The 20,402-nt window shown below is 45.1% G+C and overlaps 1 protein-coding gene across 1 annotated transcript in view; it reads right to left on the minus strand.

Moving 5' to 3' along the window:
* LOC103269941 (oxysterol-binding protein-related protein 10) overlaps window positions 1-20,402 on the minus strand; it is a gene marked incomplete at its 3' end in the record, with an annotated part of 185,275 nt that overhangs the window by 88,230 nt on the left and 76,643 nt on the right. Inside the window, exon 5 of the mRNA XM_021717317.1 lies at window positions 2,884-2,970. Coding sequence (XP_021572992.1) covers window positions 2,884-2,970 — 87 coding nt within the window. The remainder of the gene's footprint in view (window positions 1-2,883; window positions 2,971-20,402) is intronic.

The raw sequence follows: 20,402 nt of genomic DNA on the forward strand, positions 1-20,402 counted from the left end.
ATCGCTGGAGCCCAGCGGGTCGAGGCTGCAGTGGCCGGGAGCGGCCACTGCACTCCAGTCTGGGTGACAGAGTGAGACTCCGAATCAAAAAAAAAAACAACCCACACATCTTTACACACTGAAGAGCTAGTAACTGAGCAAAATAGATCCTTATGGAAATAATAACTAATTAATTATGATCTTAAAAGCACATAGCGCTTGAAATGAAAAGCGGGACTTCAAAGGCTGCAGCAATAAGGAGGAAAAAGGAAAGCACAGAGTACTCCAATTCCAACATTCACGTAGTCGCCTGATGTGCAAAGCAGTGGATACAGGTGCTGGGAGGGCTTTAAAAGGAGCCTGCCATGTTATCCTTTGGAAACTCAATGAACATTCCTTGAGCTTGCCAGTCATCATAGGGTATGTGCAACTTTCAGAAACACTCAGGAAGAGGACGATCATTATTGAGTTGTAAAACCGATCGTTTCCATGGAGCTTTTCCAAGTTTTCCAGAAAGTCGAGGGCAGCTTTGAAGCACCCCATTTTAGGCCACAGATGAGGCAACTGAAAGGCTCATAATTACTTACAAATGAGAGACAAACCACAGCAGCAGCTTTTTTGTTTTGCTCTGTGTGTGTGTGTGTGTGTGTGTGTGTGTGTGTAAACTCTCAGCTATCCGAACACACTGGACGTTCCCGAGAGCAATAGGCACTGACTCTGTCCCCAAGGACTCACACAATTCAGATTTCCTGAAAGCTAAATTACCTTTGTTGTAGCCTCAAGGGTCATAGAGAAAATATCTATCAATTTAGCCAGTTTCCCCTATTCCCCCACTCCTCCCATCCACAAACCCACCAAAGGTGGCAGAAACACTCCCTTAATTCCTTCTGTCTCCTCCTTACAGCACGTCGCCTCCTGTGAACTCTCAGCCAGACTGGGAAGGCGCCTGTCATTTTCTCTCTGCCTAAAATAGCTGCAACAGCACTAAGCAGCCGGCCATGGCAGCCTCCATTGGCTCTGCTGAGGCTCCCAGGACCACGATCAGCGCCCATGTGTGACCCCTCTAGCACAGAAAACATAGGCAGAAAGTTAAAGCTTATGGAAGGCTCTAAAAACATCTAAAAATAGATACATTTTAATTAACCATAAATGTCTGATAATATAACTGCGAACTGCTTATTTACCAGGCTGTTAGCTTTCGATGCCATGTAGGTTTAAGGGGGATGGAAATTATGCCAGGAAACCCCAAAACTAAGTACAAAATACACGTTCACCCTCTTAAAACAAGACGAGCTCACAAACATGACTGTTTTCTCCTATGGATTCTGAAAAAGCACCTCTGGTTTACAAAGGAACATGGAATTTGGAAGACTCTGTAAGTTTTCCAAGGGAAAGAGCAACTGTAATTAAATTCATGCTCATAAGAAACAGTCATGTAGCTGGGCATGGTGGCTCACGCCTGTAATCCCAATTGAGAGGCAGAAGAGAGAGGACTGCCTGAAACCAGGGGTTCAAGACTAGCCTGGGCAACTTGGCTAGTCTTACAATAAATTTTTTAAAAATTAGCCGGGTAGGGTGGCACGTGCCTGTAGTTCCAGCCTCTTGGAAGACTGAGATGGAAGGATTGCCTGAGCCCAGCAGGTCAAGGCTGTGGTAGCCGTGAGTAAGCCGACTCAAAAAAAAGGAAACAGTCGTGTGAAGAACACCATAGTAGAATAAGGAAAAACTAGCTTTTTTGACTACAGAGAGTTCAGATATTCAGTCTGTAAGGGTCCACATCTGTGGATTTAACCAACCTCAGATTTTAAAAATTTTGAAAAATAAAGACAATAAAAATGAGACAAATTTAAAAATAGAGAATAACAGCCATTTGCATAGCATTGACATTGCATTAGGTATTAGAAGCAACTTGGGGATTAAAGTATATGGGAAGCTGTATGTAACTCCTATGCAAATACGACACCATTTTATACCACTGACTTGAGTGAGCATCCTTGTATTTCGATATCCAAAGAGGGTCTTGGAACCTCTCCCCGTGGATACCAAATGATGGCTATATACATATTTTGTCCCTTTCCCCCATAAGCTAGGGTTTTTCAGCATCAACTCTATTGACATCTTAGGCCAGATAATTTGTTGCCGGACAGGGGGTGGGATGGCTGTCCTGTGTGTTGTACAATTAGCAGCCTCTACCAATGGATGTCAATTAGATGTCTTCAGATGCTGGCAAATGCCCTGGGCTTGACAATCACCGTTATAAGTTACTTTTCACAACTGATCTTTTCACAACTGATCACTCTCATGGTGCAGGAACCCTACCAGTGAGGGCTCTTCCCTTAGGCAAAGGGACACAGGAAGTGTCAACTTCATCCATTGGTTTCTTCAAGCAGTAACAGGTCACCCTCCTCCCTCTGAAACATTTTCTCCTATTTTCATACAGGTTCCTTCTTAGAGAGACTGATAAACCTCACAAACGACTTCAGGGCCAGAAGGAAACTCAAGTTGAGTGTTCAGCAAGAAAGGTAAGATACCAATCGAACCCTTAGCACTTAGAACGTCCCCCTTGGCCCTGTGGTGATTTAAAGCCACTGATTCCCATGATCATCTTTCCAGTAAGACGACAAAGCAGTGGCCACAAGTCAAGAGACTCAGTGCAATGACCTTCTGCAAACCATTTAACCTCTCTGATCTCAGGGATGTGGAGACAAAATGAAGTTGAACCACCTGATCTCAGAGGGCACCTCCATCTCTCCAATCTAGTTTCTGTGAACCCTGAAAAAGGTCACAGCTATTTTTTCACATAAAAGGGAGTACGGTACATTTTTTAAAATACACACTATTCTCCTATGTGTACAGTGATACAAAGTCACAGTTGCTTTTTGGCATTTGCACAATACAATGTACCCAAAAGATCAACTGAGTTTGAGTCTTGACAATGCCGATAACTCTCCAGGTGACTTCAGACATATTCCTGAGCATCCATGCCTTCATCTATAATGTGGGGATGAGGAAGTATATGTTAGACAAAATAGCTATGGTTCTTTCTAGCCTCTGGACCTGGAATCCACATGCATCTACAGTCAGTGTTGTTAACTGGAACAATAATGATCAATTCTATATAAATTGTTCCGAACTTTGGGTTCAGGCCCAAGAAACTACACGCAAGGCTGTCTTAAGTTTTTTTTTCTTTGAGTCAGAGTCTCACTCTGTCGCCCAGACTGGACTGCAGTGACACGCTCACGGTCACCGCAGCCTCGACCTGCTGGGCTCAGGCAATCCTCCTGCCTCAGCCTTCCAAGTAGCCGGAACTACAGGCACATGCCACCATACCCGGCTAATTTCTTAATTAGCTGTAGAGACAAGGTCTCGCCAAGTTTCCCAGGCTGGTCTCGAACCCCTGGACTCAATCCTCTCACCTTCACCTCCCAAAGTGCTGGGATGGCAGGCGTGAGCCACTGCGTCCAGCTCGTCTTAAGGCATTTATCTGCCAATCCAATATGGCAGCCATGCTGATCACATTTAACGTAGCCAGTCCCAATGGAGATGAATGCAGTGTGTATTGAATGCATGTTGAGTTTTAAAAACTTAATATGGGAAAAAATAACGAAAAATATTACATTATAATTTTAATATTAATCATATGTTGAAATTGTAATATTTGGGATACATGGAGTTAAATAAGATACAAGTACATCATTAAAATTACGTCTACCCATTTCTTATCACTTTGAATGTGACTAGTAGGAAATTTTTTTTTTTTTTTAAAGTCGGAGTCTCACTCCATCGCCCAGGCAATGCAGTGGTATGCTCACGGCCGCCCCCAGAGTCGACCTGTTGAGCTCCAGTGATCCTTCTGCCTCAGCCTTCCAAGTAGCTGGAACTACAGGCGCACGCTACCGCACCCAGCTCATTTTTTATTTATTGTAGAGACGAGGTCTCACCACATTGCCCAGGCTGGTCTTGAACCCACAGGCTCAGGCAATCCACTTGCCTCGGCCTCCCAAAGTGCTGGGATTACACTGAGCCACCAAGCCTGGCTGGAAATTTTCAATTTCACATGTAGCTAACATTTTTATCTCTATGGGACCATACTGATATAAGCCACCCTCTCCCACCCCCTGCCTAATGCCATACTTAGTTCCAACTAAGTAAGCCTTTAAAGAAATCTCAGCTAGTTCCTATTTCGTGGTGGATAACAGGCTTCTTCAAATTTTCCATACAGAGTTTGAGTTGGAGAAAACTGTCACCCTATGGCAGATGTCAGCAGGTCTCTTACTTCCAAGACCCTTCCAGAGCTTGACCTCCCATGTCTCTTCTCATGGGCTGTGTCTGCCAGACATTTTCACTCTCTAGGTCTTTTTTTCAGGCAAGCCAAGAGCTGGCAGAGAACTAAAGGCAGTTATGATTAAGAGTATCAGCTAACATCACTCTAAGCAAATTAACACAGAAACAGAAAACTGAATAGTGCATGTGCTCACTTATCTGTGACTGCTAAACACTGGGTACACAAAGATGGAAACAACAGACACTGGGGACTCCTAAAAGGAGGAGGGGGACAAGGATTGAAAACCACCCCTTGGGTACCATGCTTACCATGGACTCAACAGAAGCCCAAACCTCACCAACATGCAGCATACCCATGTAACAACTTGTGCATGCACTCTTTGAATCTAAAATAAAAATAAATAAATACAAATTTTTTTAAAAAGAGTAATCAGTTTAATTGGGCATGGTGGCACATGCCTGTAGTCCCAGCTACCTGGGAGGCTGAGGTGGAAGAATCGCTTGAGCCCAGGAGTTCAAGATTACTCTGGATAACATGACCAGACTCTGTCTCTCTTAAAATAAGAAAAAAAGAGGCCAAGTGCGTTGATTCATGCCTATAATGTCAGCACTTTGGGAGGCTGGGGCAGGAGGATTGCTTGAGCTAAGGAATTTGAGACCAGCCTGGGCAACATAGCAAGACCTCATCTCTACAAAAAAATTAGCCAGGCATGGTGGGGCTCACCTGCAGTCCTGCTACTCAAGAGGCTGAGGTGGAAGGATCACCTGAGCCCAGAAGGTCAAGGCTGTGGTGAGCTATGATTGTGCCACTGCACTCCAGCCTGGATGACAGAGTGAGACCCTGACTCAAATAATAACCATGACAATAATTTTTTAAAAAGTCTATCAGCTTAGAAGTCAATCAGCTGGGTTTGCATTCTAGCTACACACTTATTATCTACCTGACCTTGGGCGAGTAACTTAACCTCTCCTGGTCCCTGGTGCCTCACTGGTAAAAGGATGGTTAGAACAGGGCACAGCTCATGGAGGTATTAGCACAGATGAATATGTCACCATGCCTGGTACAAGATAGCCACTCAAGAAATGATAACTAAAATCAAGGATTAACTTCCTTTAACAGGGAAATAAAAGCCCAAGGAACTTAAGCTATTGGCTCCAACCCAAACAAATCATGGTCAATGGCGGCAGAAGCTTACAAACCAAAGGTACTTTTTAAAGACTGAGGTAAGAACATTACACTCCACCAGTTTTTGCGTCGACAATATATTCACACTGGCTATAAGAATGATGTCTCATGGCAGAGCTCTGAAGCTCATTCATCTCACTTGACTGAAACTTTATGTCTATTGGTCAGAAACTCTCCATTTCCCGCTCCCCAAAAAGGTGCATTTTTTAAAAAAAATCTCTGCTTGGGTCCTCCTGTTGGATCAAAGATTCTATTCAGTAAAAGGAGAAAGGGCAGTGAATGATCTTGGCGACGATCCAACTTTTCGCATTAACTGGAGTCACGTGGATGACGTGGCCCTAGAAGTTGTGTGTGTTCATGTAAAAGCCACACATGATTCCAAAGTAGAAGGCCAACCGGGTGTGGTGGTGCACGCCTGTAATTCCGGGCGTGGTGGTGCATGCCTTTGAGAGGCCAGGGCGAGAGGATTGCCCAAGCCCAGGGGGGTTCAAGACCAGCCTGGGCAACTTGATGAGACCTTGTCTCTACAAAAAAATCAAAAAATTAGTCGGGCATCGGGCACGCACTTGTGGTTCCGCTACTTGGAAGGCTGAGGTGGAAGGATCACCGGAGCCCAGCAGGTCGAGGTTGCAGTGGCCACGAATGTGCCACTGCACTCCAGTTGGTGACAGAGTGAGAATCTGATTCAAAAATAATAACAATTAATTAAAGTAAAATAAACTAGAAGGCCTTCCCACAATCTCTGCTGTCTTCTCCTAAGTGGGGATCTCAATATTATTTCAAGTCAGGAAACGGGCAAGATGGTGGCCCACGACAAGGAAGCAGCATTTCACTTAAATATTTCTTGTGTTGCGCTGTCTCTGATCGTACCCAAGTATACCTGAAAATTGTCTTTGGGAGAACAGAGAAAATGTACGAGTAGTAAGTCTCAGCGGGCTGTTGGGCCCAGGGCAGACACCAGTCTGTTGCTGGGATGAGAGGCTGCCAAACATGGCAGCCGTACCAACCCTCCTGGACATCCTGGAAGCCAACAGATTGCCGGCTAAGGCCAAACCCTCCACCTGAGAAGGGTTTTCCTTCCCATCCTTACAACCACCTTCTCTCATTGCAAGCAAATGAGTAGGCAAACCGCCACTGCTTAAGGAATAAATAATCATGACAAAAGCATCCAGGGCCACACAAGGAAAGACTTTCAATGAACCACATGTGCGATTAAGTTAAAATTCACAGCCACGCTATGAAATTCAATATACTATAAAAACTTATGGTACACATTTAAATTTTATTTTGAAAAGAAAACCATGCTGACAACAGCTAAGGAGACACTGAAATTATATGAGTCTATAATAAGAAGAATGCTATCGGAATAATTTCATTTTTCATGCTTCTTGGCTTTTTCTTGAAGGCTTCTCTGGAGTACACTCTCAATAGGGACTGTGTTTCAAGCTTTATTAACTTTCTTATGTTTTAATTCACCTATGAAATAATCCTTTATGGTCCCCGTGGCCAAAAAAAGGTAACCTTTTAAATGATTTTTTTTTTTAATACATGAAAGTAAGGTCACTGACATCACCAGTACTGGGCTATCTCCAACAGGAGGACTGGGGGATTTAGTCCATCTGGACTTTCTTGCAAGTCCTGGATGCTGAATGTCAGCACAAGAACTAGCAGTTTTCCAGGAGCTGGGGGAAGGAATGGGGACTCTCTCTTTAGGCAAAACTAAACTAGGCCACACAGGACTGCAAGGACATCTCCGTGATAGTGTGACATGACTGCTGTGGTCCCCAAGTCTCTGAAGTTCCCTAGAGAGGCACACAGCTACTGCTAACACCAGAGGAAGAACCATGGAAGTTTCCTTTGGTCCCATCCTAGAGAGTGGATTTTAACCTCCTACCCTCCTTACCTCACTGCCCTAAGATTCTGGCCTCTCCCCTGTCTGCTTACCTGGCACAAAACCACCAGTGGCTCCCAGGTGTTTATCGTGAGAGTAGGTAATGCAGAGGTCAATTTGTTTTCTTTTCTTTTTCTTTTCTTTTTTGAGTTGGGGGTCTCACTCTGTCACCCAGGCTAGAGTGCAGTGGCATGATCAAGGCTCACCACAGCCTCCAACTCCTGGACTCAAGCAATCCTCTCACCTCAGCCTCCCAAGTAGCTAGACAAGGTCTCATTATGTTGCCCAGGCTGGTGAGGTCAATTTCTGAGCAGAGGACTTCCACGGCAGGCCTATGAGGACTATCCTGCAGGGACCCAATCTAGAGCTGTGGCCATTTTTCCACTGTAGGCAAAAGATGCAGGTCTGTGTCCTAAAAGGTCTTTCTCCACGAGAAGCGCAAGTCCACGGTGAGAAAGGAAAGGAGCCCTGAACGCCCTCAAAAGCACACCATGCTGAAAGGTCCACACCAACTCCCTACGCTTTGGGGCTACGATCAGACCACCACCTCTGCTGATGAGAGCTAAGACCTTACTTCCTGGCAGGTAACAAGATGCAAGCTTGAAGGTATGGAAGCGACTTGCAAGTCATTCTATAAAGAACTCTCTGGATTACACAAAAACAGCAGAAGGGCCTTTCGGCAAAGACTGCCATGTCTCCCCTAGTATCCATGTCCCTTTTAACGATGACATCCCCTACCCCAGTGTTTAGCGGGACATTCAGCTGCCCAGCTGGAGATCCCTGTGCCCAGCTTCACTTGCACTTTGAGGCGTGACCCAGCAGCCAAGTTCTTGCAAATGGTTTTTGAGCAGAAGCGAAATGTTCAGATTCTCCCACTCATCATTAAAAACAGTTCAAAGGAGCTTCCCTTCTTCCCCTCTTCCTACTAGCTGGGAAACTGGGTAGCCACGTCTGACCCCGGATGGAAGTCTGTGCTAATGACCAGTGAGCCCCCGGCCAGCTCTAGTTGGTCACCTCGGAACCTCTAGGAGAGCATAACAAACTCGTCGTACCTTACTTGGACAATGGGATTTTGGGTCTCTGTGTGACAGCGCCTAAGTCTGAGCTGAACGAATCCACTCTTCCAGTCCACAAAGTGGGTTTTCTAAAATCACAAAGTTCAATGAGACTCCCCTGAATAATCTTTTCGGAGTCACTGAGTAGTCTGCAAACATCAGCTGCCACCAGGCCATGATTTATTTATTTATTTATTTATTTTGAGTTGGATTCTTACTCCCTGTCACCCAGGCTGGAGTGCAGTGGCACACGCACGGCCACCACAGCCTCAACCTGCTGGGCTCCGGCAATCCTTCCGCCTCAGCCTTCCAAGTAGCTGGAACTACAGATGCACACCACCATGCCCAGCTAGTTTTTGTGATCTACCGTAGAGACAAGGTCTCGCCACGTTGCCCAGGCTGGTCTCGAACCCCCAGGCTCAGGCAATCATCTTGCCTCGGCCTCCCAAAGTGCTGGGATTACAGGCTGAGCCACTGTGCCCAGCTGGCCATGACACTTTTATAGAAGAAGGCAACGAGAAAGTGGTTCTGATGCTTCTATGCCCAGATTCCAAGCACAGCTTCACTGGGCCGATAATCAGTTGTAGCCCCTCTTCTCCAGAGAGGTACTGGCCAGAGGTCAGCTCACGAGCCTAAGCTTCTCCGGGGAGGAGCAGTGATACCAGCTGTCAGGGACCACGACTGCCAGGCCTACAGCCCTACGACAAAACAGAAGAGCACCTTCTCACACACTGCAGAGCCCATGTAAGTCCCAGGCAGAACCAGGGGTATCCATAACCACATTCCGCAAAAGAAACAACAGAAGTAGTAGTGATCACTGGGAATGTTTACTGAGCACATACTACATTCCAAGGACTCTATGAAGTGCTTTATGTGTATAGTGAATATTTTTAAACATCTTCCTTTGAAATAGTTTTAGATTTACAGAAACGTTGCACACAGAGTTGCTGTATGCCCCTCACCCAGTTTCGCCTACGGTCAACATCTTACATAAAAGTTGCAGTTATCAAAATCAGGAAATTCACATTGTCAAATACTATTGCCTATATCTACACCTCATATTTGAATTTCAATTTTCCTACTAACTTCTTTTTTTCTTTTTCTGGTCCAGGACCCAAACCAGGATCCCACATGACAGCCCTCACATCTCCTTCCTCTCCTCTCTCATCTGTAATACTTTTTAAAAAGTTCACTCCGAAATGTCCTTAGTATTTTTCAGATTGAGGTTATACACACTTTTGGCCAGAACACCACCGCACCTGTTATGTTGTGCCTTCCTAACGCATCATATCTGATGACACGTGCTATCATGTTTTTTATCACTGGTAATGTTTGACCTTGATCACCTGGGCATGGTGGTGTCTGCTGGATTTCTCCACTGCCAAGTACTATTTTCTCTTTGTAAAAAAATAAGAGCTCAGTGCCAGGAAAACAAAAATTTTTTTTAAGTATTCTAGAGGGAGATACTTTAAGACTATGCAAATATTCTGTTTCTTCTCATACACTCACCCACAAATTTCTGTATACATCCATGGTACTGACCTACGATATTACGACAGTCATTACTATGACATTCTTCCAGCGGTGACTTCCAATCAACTGCATGACTTCTACATTTATTAATTGGCAGTCTGGTCCTCCGCTCCACCATTTATTTATTCATTCAATGATTTCTATCAGCATGAATCATGTATACTTATTTTATTCTAAGAGTTACAACCCAGGACTATCAACATAATAGATTTTTAATTCTGATAATCGCTCTGACAGTATGTCCATTTTACAGATTAGGAAAATGAGGCGAGTGAGTAGCAGAAATGCAAAGTCGGTCTGACGCTCTTATAATTTTTCTGTTTTTGTTTTTTGACTCAGGGTCTTACTCTGTGGCCCAGGCTGGAGTGCAGTGGTTTGATCACAGCTACCACAGCCTCAATCTCCTGGGAGCTCAGGCGATCCTTCCGTCTCAGCCTCCCAAGTTGCTGGGACTCCAGGTGTTAGCCTCCACAGCTGGCTAATTTTTTGATATTCTGTAGAGACAAGGTCTCGCTATGTTGCCCAGGCCGGTCTCAAACTCCTGGGCTCAAGCCATCCTCCCGCCTCTGCCTCCCAAAGTGCTGAGATTACAGGCGTGGGCCACTGGGCCCGGCCTCCGATTTACAAGTTCTTAATTAGCAAATGCCCAGCCTCTGGGGGTAAACAAAGTGATGCCATCATCAACGAGCCAAAAAGCAGAATGTGATCTACCAACGAAGTAGGTACATATTTGGAGAGGAGGGGAAAAAACTGTCCGAAACTCTTGTTTTAACCACCAGAATGACTTTCTCCAGGAGTTTTTCCAGACAAGCATCACTGAGGACAGAGCTCCCCGCCCCGTGGTGGGCAGAATCCAACAGTACCCACCACAAGCGCTTCACCAGGGCTCACTTTGTCAACCTGCAACGCGCTGGTGCCAAGAAACCGCGGCCTCTGTGATCTCCACGAAACGCACACCATGAAACCGTTCCAGAGGTTACGCAACCTCTCTCAACGCCTGGCTTTCCCAAACACTCAATCCGCTTTGGTTTGCCATTTTCTAGGCTGTTGAAAAGATCAAGGAAGTCGCTTGGCGTGTCTGTTCAGCGGGCATGATCCAGACTTCAAACAAGCAACACTCCCTCCAAGGAAGCGCCTTTCACGTTCTCACGATCACGTCCGACTTTCCATCTGGTTTTCAGCATCAAGGACACGACTCATAAATATTATCATTGTTATTTTAATTGAAAAGGCACTCGGTGTCTGATGTATCATTCTCAGCTTCAAGAGGTTCTCTTGCTCACACTTTAAATGAACTGGCATGGATTCGTCGTTTCTTTAAAAAATGAACTATGCAAGCTCTTTCATGCATTTCAAGGCATTTCAGACTCCTCCTTTGGGATGAACCTTTAAAACAAAATACACAGCTTGCCAGGACATTACAGATGTTTTGTTTTGTTTTGTTTTTTGAGGTGGAGTCTCACTCTGTCGCCCAGACTGGAGTGCAGTAGCCGCTCCCGGCCACCGCAGCCTCGACCTGCTGGGCTCCGGCGATCCTTCTGCCTCAACCTTCCGAGTAGCCGGAATTACAGGCATGCGCTACCACGCCCGGCTGATTTTTTGATTTATTGTAGAGATGAGGTCTCGCTGCCCAGGCGGGTCTCGAACCCACGGGCTCAGGCAATCCACTCACCTCAGCCTCCCAAAGGCGCGGGATGACAGGTTGAGCCACCGAGCCTGGCTGACATTACAGATGTTAACCCTGTCTGGGAATTTGCAGTACTGTCTCCTCATACCAGGTCTTTGAGCTTCTTTCCAGAAACGCTGGTCTCAAAGGACTGGCTAAACCTGGTCACGTGTCTATACTGCATTCCCAGACTCCCGTCTAGAGGGCGCCCTTCCAGAAGCTCCCAGGTGCTTCGCACAGAGATGCCTTTTATCATGAGCTAAAAGAAAGCTACCTGGGCGTTCACAGTCTCCCTTCTTGAGAGTGTTTGGCCATACGTGTTTTTAGTGATATGATTTGAAACAAGCAGTAAATGGGTTTTCTCTTCCATGCATGCCCAGTTAACAAATGAAGCATTTTTACTCTTAGAGGTAAGACATAAAGGGCAACAATCCACATGAGATGCCAAGGTATGTTAAAAATGCCAAACACAGAACAAACTCCCAGGGTCTGACCACAACCCTGAATGTTTAGACATTACACAAACTGCCTCATTTAACTGACAAAAAGGGTCCGCAGGCCGGGCTCAGGGGCTCAGTATATAGTCCCAGCACTTTGGGAGACCAAGGAGAGTGGATTGCCTGCGTCCACAGGTTCGAGACCAGTCCAGGCAACTTGGCAAGACCTCGTCTCTACAATGAATAAAAAATTAGCCATCGTGATAGCATGCGCCTGTAGTTCCAGTTACTTGGAACGCTGAGGCGGAAGGATTGCTGGAGCCCAGCAGGGGGATGCTGAAGTGGTCATGAGTGTGCCACCGCATTCCAGCCTGGGCAACAGAGTGAGACTCCAGCTCAAAAAAAAAAATGTCTGCAAAATATAAAAGTATCTTCTGCCAGGTGCAGTGGCTCACGCTGAGAGGACAATAATAAAGTATACCATAGACTTAGGTTAAAAGCATGCTATAACCCAATAAATATGTAATCGGCTTGTGGACAATAACACAGTCATTTTTAGTTTTTAGTTTTCTGTCTTAAAACATAACCTGTAACTGTTTAAAGCTCCAGTTATGGGGAAAACTGCAAAGCTCCAGTTATTCTTCCCTTATCTCACTATCCCCTTAGCAACAACCAATCAGGTGCCAGGGGGTAATCACCTAAGTTTCCAGATGTCTCTGCAACTTCCCTAGCTAGTGGACCAAGGTCAGCCCGAGTCAGGCTAGCCAATCCTCCACGATTAAGCTGACCACCAGAGGAACTACCCAATTAAATGGTAACAAAACTGGAAAGCCCCCCCAAACTCCTCCTCCCTTTGTATAAAAGCATAAAAGGCATCAAAGCCTTTTATCAAAGCCTGCTTAAGGAAATCAAAGCCTCTGAATGTACTCCTCTGTCGACAGAGGCCCAGGCTCGAGCTTGTAAATAAAGACTCTCTTGAACTTTCATCGGAATTGGCTCTTGGTGGTCTCTCGGAATGAACATTCGGTCACTACATTGCCTATAATCCCAGCACTTTAGAAGCTGCAGTGCAAAGCATTGCTTGAGTCCAGGAGTTCAAGATCACCCTGGGCAATATAGCAAGACCTTGTCTCTAAATAAAATAAAATAAAACCAAAAAATCAAAAAATTAGCTGGGCGTGGTGGTGCCTGCAGTCTCAGGTACCTGGGCGGCTGAGGCAGGAGGCTCGCCTGAGACTAGGAAGTCAAGGCTGTGGTGAGCCATGATCGTGCCACTGCACTCCAGCCTGGCTGGCAGAGTGAGATCCCGACTCAAAACCACAACAACAAAAGGATCTTCCTTTAACAAAGGTCTCTTTGAGGTACAGGGTCGGACAGTCCCTCTCTCAAGATCACCAATAAGAAGGGAAGAACAGCTTTTCCACAAGGGGATTCACGAGCTTACAGCAGTGATGGCTATGGTGTGGTGTTCCACCGTCCTGGGAGCATACGAAGGGCCAGGCCCTGTTCAAAGCTCGACACGTGCCTTTCTCCATTAATTCTCCAGATGACCCTGCGAAGAGCACTGTCACCACCTGTGTGTGCATCTCGAGGGTCCAAGGTGCTCTTCACATGCACCTTGTGAGGAAACCTGCCCAGCCTCTCACAGCTAATAAACAGCAGAGCCAGGAATTGAACCCTGGCAGCCTGGTGACAGGCCCTGGGTGCTAAGCCACTACCCACAATGCCATCACACCACTTAACGCCCCCCCCGCCCTCCAGGAATGATGAAGTCTCATCATGCATACAGAGAAGGAAGACAGGAGAGTCACTGTTCCCTCAGGCCTCCCAGGAGGCCCCGGTGGAAGTCCCACCCCCACGCCTCTAAGCTTTGGTGGAAGTTGGAATCAGAGACTTGTGCTCAATACATCATTTTTCTATTTGACCAATACATGTTTACAAATAAGGGTCCTCCATACCCCACCCCCTAAAAAACACCTCTTCCAGAAGACTGAAAAGAACTCCAGTGCATGAATGAAGCAATTCAGGATACCATTCTTCTAGGTCCCACTTACTTCTTTCAGCTGAGAGCAAAGTAGAAACGGCAAGGGTCATTCCTTCTTCTGATACACGTATATTGAGCTTCTGCTACGTGCCAGCAGCAACAAAACCAGGGCAGGGCCCTGCTCTCTCCGTGAAGCTTTACATTCGAGTGTGGGCCACAGGCAATGACCAAATAAAGACATAACACAACGTCCGGCAATACGTCAGTAATAAGTGTTGTTTAAAAAATAAAGCAAGGGGTTGGGCGTAGTGGCTCACGCCTGTAATCCCAGCACTTTGGGAAGCTGAGGCAAGTGGACTGCCTGAGCCAGTGGATTCGAGACCAGTCTGGGCAACTTGGCGAGACTTCGTCTCTACAGTATAAATCAAAAGTCAGTCGGGCGTGGTAGTGCACACCTGTAGTTCCGGCTACTTGGAAGGCTGTGGCGGAAGGATCACTGGATCCCAACAAGTCAGCAATGGGGTGGCCGTGAGTGTGCCACTGTACTCCAGCCTAGGCGACAAGAGTGGGACTCCAAACTCAACTCAACTCAGCAAAACAAAATAAAATAAAATAAAAAATAAAAGGTGGGAGGATTGCTCGAGCCCAGGAGTTTGAGACCAGCCTGAGCAACATAGCAAGATTTTGTCTCTACACACACACAAGACAAGGCAAGGGGATGGAGAGTGAGGGGGGAGGAGTGCTACTTTACACAGAGCGGTCTAGAAAGTAGAGGCCTTTGGGTAGAGGCCTGAGAAAGGGGGTCAGAGACTTAGCCAGGAACCTGGTCACAGAGAGCCTACAGGCCACAGACAGGACTTAGGATTTTACTGTAGGTTCCATGGGAATCCGCTGAAAATTCTCAAGGGCTACGTGATCTGACACGGCCACTGAAAGAGTCACTCGGGCTGGGGAACACAGGGTGGGGCCAAGGGCACAAGCAGGGACCGTCAAAATGCAAGATGGAGCTGGGCATGGTGGCTCCTGCCTGTAATTTCAGCACTTTGGGAGCTGAGGTGAGAGGATTGCCCGAGCCCAGGGTTCAAGACCAGTCTGGGCAACTTGGTGAGACCTAGTCTTGCAGTTGTTCCAGTTACTTGAAAGGCTGAGGTGGAAGGTTCTCCTGAGCCCAGCAGGTTGAAGTTGTGGTGGCTGTAAGTGTACAACTGGACTGTACTCCAGTGTGGGTGACAGTGAAACTCTGACTCAAAAAATAAAATAAAGTAAGGCGAGATGGGGCCAGATCGTATCTGTAATCCTAGCACTCTGAAAGGCAAAGACAGGAGGGTCTCTTTGAGGCCAGGATGTCAAGATCAGCCTGGGCAATATGGGAAACTCCATCTCTACAAAAATTTTAAAAATTACCTGGACATGATAGCTCACACCTGTAGTCCCAGCTACTTGGGAGGCTGAAATGGAAGAATTGCCTGAGTGAGGCTGTGATCATGGCACTGCACTCCAGTCTGGGTGACAGAGTGAGAGTGAGACCCTGTCTCTAAAAAAAAAAAAAAAAAAAAAAAGGCAAAATGACAGTGGTGTGGAGCAGAGCAAACATGGTTTGGCCAAATTTAGAACCAAATTCCTTTAGGAAAGTAAGAGGCATTGAGGACTACATAAGAAATAAGCAATTATTCAAGAATTAGAAAATGTTTAATAACTGGAATGCAGCCACTGGGCCGTGGAATAATGAAGATTCAATGACATCTTTTTGTAGAAATAATAACACAGAGGACTGGCAGGGGAGAGCTTACACAGCACGAGAAAGGAGCCACAGACCCCATTTCCATGTGGGTTTTGTCAGCTGAGTCATGATCCCGAGTCTCACCTAAGATGGGTCACCTGGAACCAGGTGGTACCTTGGGGGAGCCAAGAGCCATGGCATGGTACTTATCCAGAAAATCACCAAGACAAAAGTCACTCCCATCTCACCCTTGGCATCCAGCAGGTCTGACAGGGGATTAGAGAGAAGAGGGGACAGAAAAGGAGGCAGAGAGTGGCCACGTCACACAGAAGCCACCGGGCCTGGGCCAGCAAAAGGAAACTGATACCCAGGAAGGCTCAGAGATGCCACGATCTTGTCAGGGGTCACGTTGGGAGACTGAGGTCCCAGAATGAAGCCAGTTGCCCTGGCAACAGTATCCCCATCCAGGGTGATAAATGACCCTGCTGTCTAACAAGTTCAGTTCGTTTCTAAGACAATCCGCGTCCTGGAAATGATATGAGAACAAGCAAATACCAACCAGTGGGTGGACTAAGTTTGCTCTAGGGTTGCAGAAGACACAGGAGCCCAGGGCCAGGAGAGAAGGGATCAAAAGAAAAGCAACTGTATTCAAAACTCCAAATTAAACAGAAAGAAGACAGAATAATAAGACAATTGGAAATAATTCTGCATCCCTTTCTGATCACCGTAATGTGATTCATTACATTATCCTCTAGTCATCATCTTCCTTTACTTTACAACACCTGACATGTATTAATTACTGGATTCCTGTTGCTGTCTGTTTCAATAGACAAGCTTCTTGACAGGCTTTGTCTCTGTTTTATCTCCCACTATACCCCAGGACTGGAACTCCCCCCAGAGCTAACAGGCCTGCAATAATCACTATCAAATGAATGAATTTTTACCTCTGCTGGGCTTCCAAAAAAAAAATTTTTTTTTTTGAGTTGGGGGTCTCACTCTGTTGCCCAGGCTGGAGTGCAGTAGCACAATTACCACTCACCACAGCCTGGATCTCCTGGGCTCAGGCAATCTTCCTGCCTCAGCCTCCAGAGTACCTAGGACTACAGGTGCATGTCATCATCTCTAGCTTTTTTTTTGTAGAGACAAAGTATTGGGAGCCGGCCACGGAGGCCCACTGAGCATTAGGGATCAGGGAGGGCCGTGGACCCCAAGACCACTAGGATGTGTTCGGGAGCTGTTGATCCCATTCCCTCCTCCCTTTTTCTATTTGGCACACTTAGCCAAAAGGAACTCTGCTGACCTAAGCTGAAGGTTCTGTGACTGTGACAGGCATGGCTCACTCTAGAAACTCATCGTTCCTGTTTCCCGTGAACTGCGGTTTCGGTTTAGGTATTAGATATAATTCAAACTCAAGTCACATTTGGGAGCCTTCTATTCGGTACAAGCTTCTTTATAAGATTTAAAAGTATATTTGTAGAATTAGTATATACATACGGAGAGCTGTTTTCAGCTTTAGATGGTATAGGTGATTATCTAGAGTTACCAGAAACGGCCCAGCACAAACTTTGGACTGGGCCACATTCCTAAGGGCTCAGCGTGTACTTTGGACTGGGCTGCATTCTTTTAAACCGGTTTTAGCTACAGTTAGTGTAGGGTTTTTCTACTTATTATAGAAATTGAATTTATTTTACTCATAGAAAGTATTGTAGAATAGGTCATGCTAACGTCAGGGAATTGTTAGTTCAAGCATGATCAAACATGATATTTTGAGGTTTAATAAGAATACTGCTAACTTTAGAAATTTCCCATTTTCTACTATTGTGGTTTTGGCTTTAGTACAATTTACAGTTTATATTTGGGTTTTATTTTAGAAGCTTTATTGCTGATGACCAGCTTTATATATTTGGGATTAGGAATTAGAAACTTTTATAGAAGTTAAGATAGATATATAGGATTTTAGAATAGCCATTTTGTTAAGAGATTGTAATCAATTGCTGCTAGAAATGGCCCGGCGTGATCTTTGGACTGGGCCACATTCTTTAGGAACTGGTTTGAGTTATAATTAAGAGTTTCTATAGTGTAGGTAGAATTAGCATAGAATAGAAAGGTATTAGGATTTAAGTTAGTCATTAGGTGTTGTGTATGCATAAGCTTTAGAAGTTATTGATTATTAGAATATTATGATGTTAGAATTGTTGTATTGCTTTTGAGGAACACTGACCAAGTATAAGGTACAGTGAGATAATTTTGGGATTGTCCTTCCTCATGCTTGAGGAAACGCCTGGTGGGTGGGGGACGCCCCTCATCCACCTGGCTTCGTGTTCACATGAAAGTCTTGTGATTTAACCTGTGAAAATTTAGGATAAAAGACTTACAATCTGTCCCATTAAACAGCTTCTGCACTAGACAGAGTCCAGTCTCTTTCTTTCTCCCCCCCGCTTTCTTTCTTCTTCTTTATATCTGTCCCTCCATCTTTCTTTCTTTTAATATCTATCCCTCCAGTTTAATCGCTGATGCCATCCTTCCTACCAAGGACCCCCAATATCTGCAGGGGCTGGCCCCCCGCAACGAAGTTCTACTATGCTGCCTAGGCTGACCTCGAACTCCTGAGCTTAAGCAATCCTCCTACCTCAGTTTTCCCAGAGCACTGGGATTACAAGAATGAGCCACCACACCTGGCCTCCAAAAACTCTTAATCAAGTAATATAACATGGATATATAAACACACACATATATATATATGTATGTATTCCATGCTTAAAGGGAAATGAAGTATTCTCAGCAAAACTAGGACTAAGACAGGAATAATCACAACCACCTCTACATAGTAGCCAACAAAATTATTTTGGACATAGTAGCCAACAAAATTATTAAAATAAATTTGTTTAAAATCAAAAAGGAGGTAAAATGATCACCATCTGCAACAGGTAAGACTGCATACCTGGAAAACCCAAGAAAATCAACAGAGAAACTATAACAAACAATAACAGAATACATTTAATCTGGGGAGAATAAATTCAACTCACAGAAAACAACACCCTATTTATAAGTCACCCAATCAAGTTGCCCGATCAGGTAGAAAATATAACAGAAAACACCTCCTTTGCAATAGCAACGAAAGGGGATGAAATACTTATCAATTAAAAGAATGTGTAGGATTCCACAGGCTCTAAAATGCTCGAGAAACACAAAAGAACACCAAAGTTGAGAAAGAAAGAGCTCTGTCCCTATTCTTGGAAAAATGAGTATTCAGATGCCAATGCTCCAGTAATGAATAAATTTAATGCAATTCTAATAAAAATGTTGATAGAGTGGTGCTGGACATGGAGTTTTTAAGCTCTAGACAGGCTGGTTCTTGAGTGTTTGTGGAAAAACAACCACAAGGAAGGGCCAAAATGAAGTGTAGCTCAGGCCAGTGAAGGTGTGCTTGCTTGGCTACACACTAAAGAATATTCTAAAGTGACAACGTATATAAGATCATAGTTCTGGAACATGAATCCCACAAATCAATGGGAAGGAAGAGAAAGACCAGGGACAGGCCCACGTACTTAATTTAGCATGCAATCGAGGTGGCACTGCCTTATCACTGGGGAAACAATAGACTAGGCAATAAGTGGACAAGAATACTAGACAGGTGTAAGAAACGCCAGTGGATGCCCCTCTGACTCTTTACACCAAATAAATTCCACATCAAATAAAAATTCAAATATAAAAATAAAACCACAGTGATGAAAGTATCATAGAACTGGCTTTTAGTAATATTGTAAAAATATAAATTCACTAAAACTCATTGAACTGTAAACTTAAAATGAATTAATTTTATGGTATATATCTCAATAAAGCTGTTTGGGTTTTTTTTTTTTTTTTTGGCCGGCTCGGTGGCTCAGCCTGTCATCTCAGCACTTTGGGAAGCCAAGGTGAGTGGATTGCCTGAGCCTGGGGGTTCAAGAACAGTCGAGGCAACTTGGTGAGACCTTATCTCCACAATAAATAAAAAAATTAGCTGGGCATGGTAGCGTGCACCTGTAGCTCTGGCTACTTGGAAGGCTGAAGCGGAAGGATCGCCAGAGCCCAGCAGGTGGACGCTGGGATGGCTATGAGTGTGCCACTGCACTCCAGCCTGGGCATCAGAGTGAGACTCCGACTCAAAAAACAAAGCTGTTTTTAAAATGGAACCATAATAGTATTTGAAAATACGGGTAAATTATTTTAATAATTCCAGAGCAAAAGAGAACTTTTATGATACGGATCTGCAAATCTCTAAAGAAAATATTGGTCGCTTAGCTATATAAAAATAAACAATTCCAACACAGCAAAAAACACTTCAAATAAATCAAAAGACAACTGACAAATTAGGAAAGGTGAATTACCTTAATATATTTTTTTAAAACTAGAAATCAATAAGAAAAGGAACACAGCCGGGCTCGGTGGCTCAGCCTGTAATCCTGCGCCTTTGGGAGGCTGAGGTGAGTAGATTGCCTGAGCCCGCGGGTTCGAGACCCGCCTGGGCAACTTGGTGAGACCTCATCTCTACAATAAATCAAAAATTAGCTGGGCGTGGTAGCGCATGCCTATAATTCCGGCTACTCGGAAGGCTGAGGTGGAAGGATCGCCGGAGCCCAGTGGGTCGAGGCTGCGGTGGCCAGGAGCGGCCACTGCACTCCAGT

The sequence above is a fragment of the Carlito syrichta genome, unplaced genomic scaffold, assembly GCF_000164805.1.
Source record: "Carlito syrichta isolate Samal-C Ts95f unplaced genomic scaffold, Tarsius_syrichta-2.0.1 Scaffold309644, whole genome shotgun sequence".
NCBI lineage: Eukaryota > Metazoa > Chordata > Mammalia > Primates > Tarsiidae > Carlito > Carlito syrichta.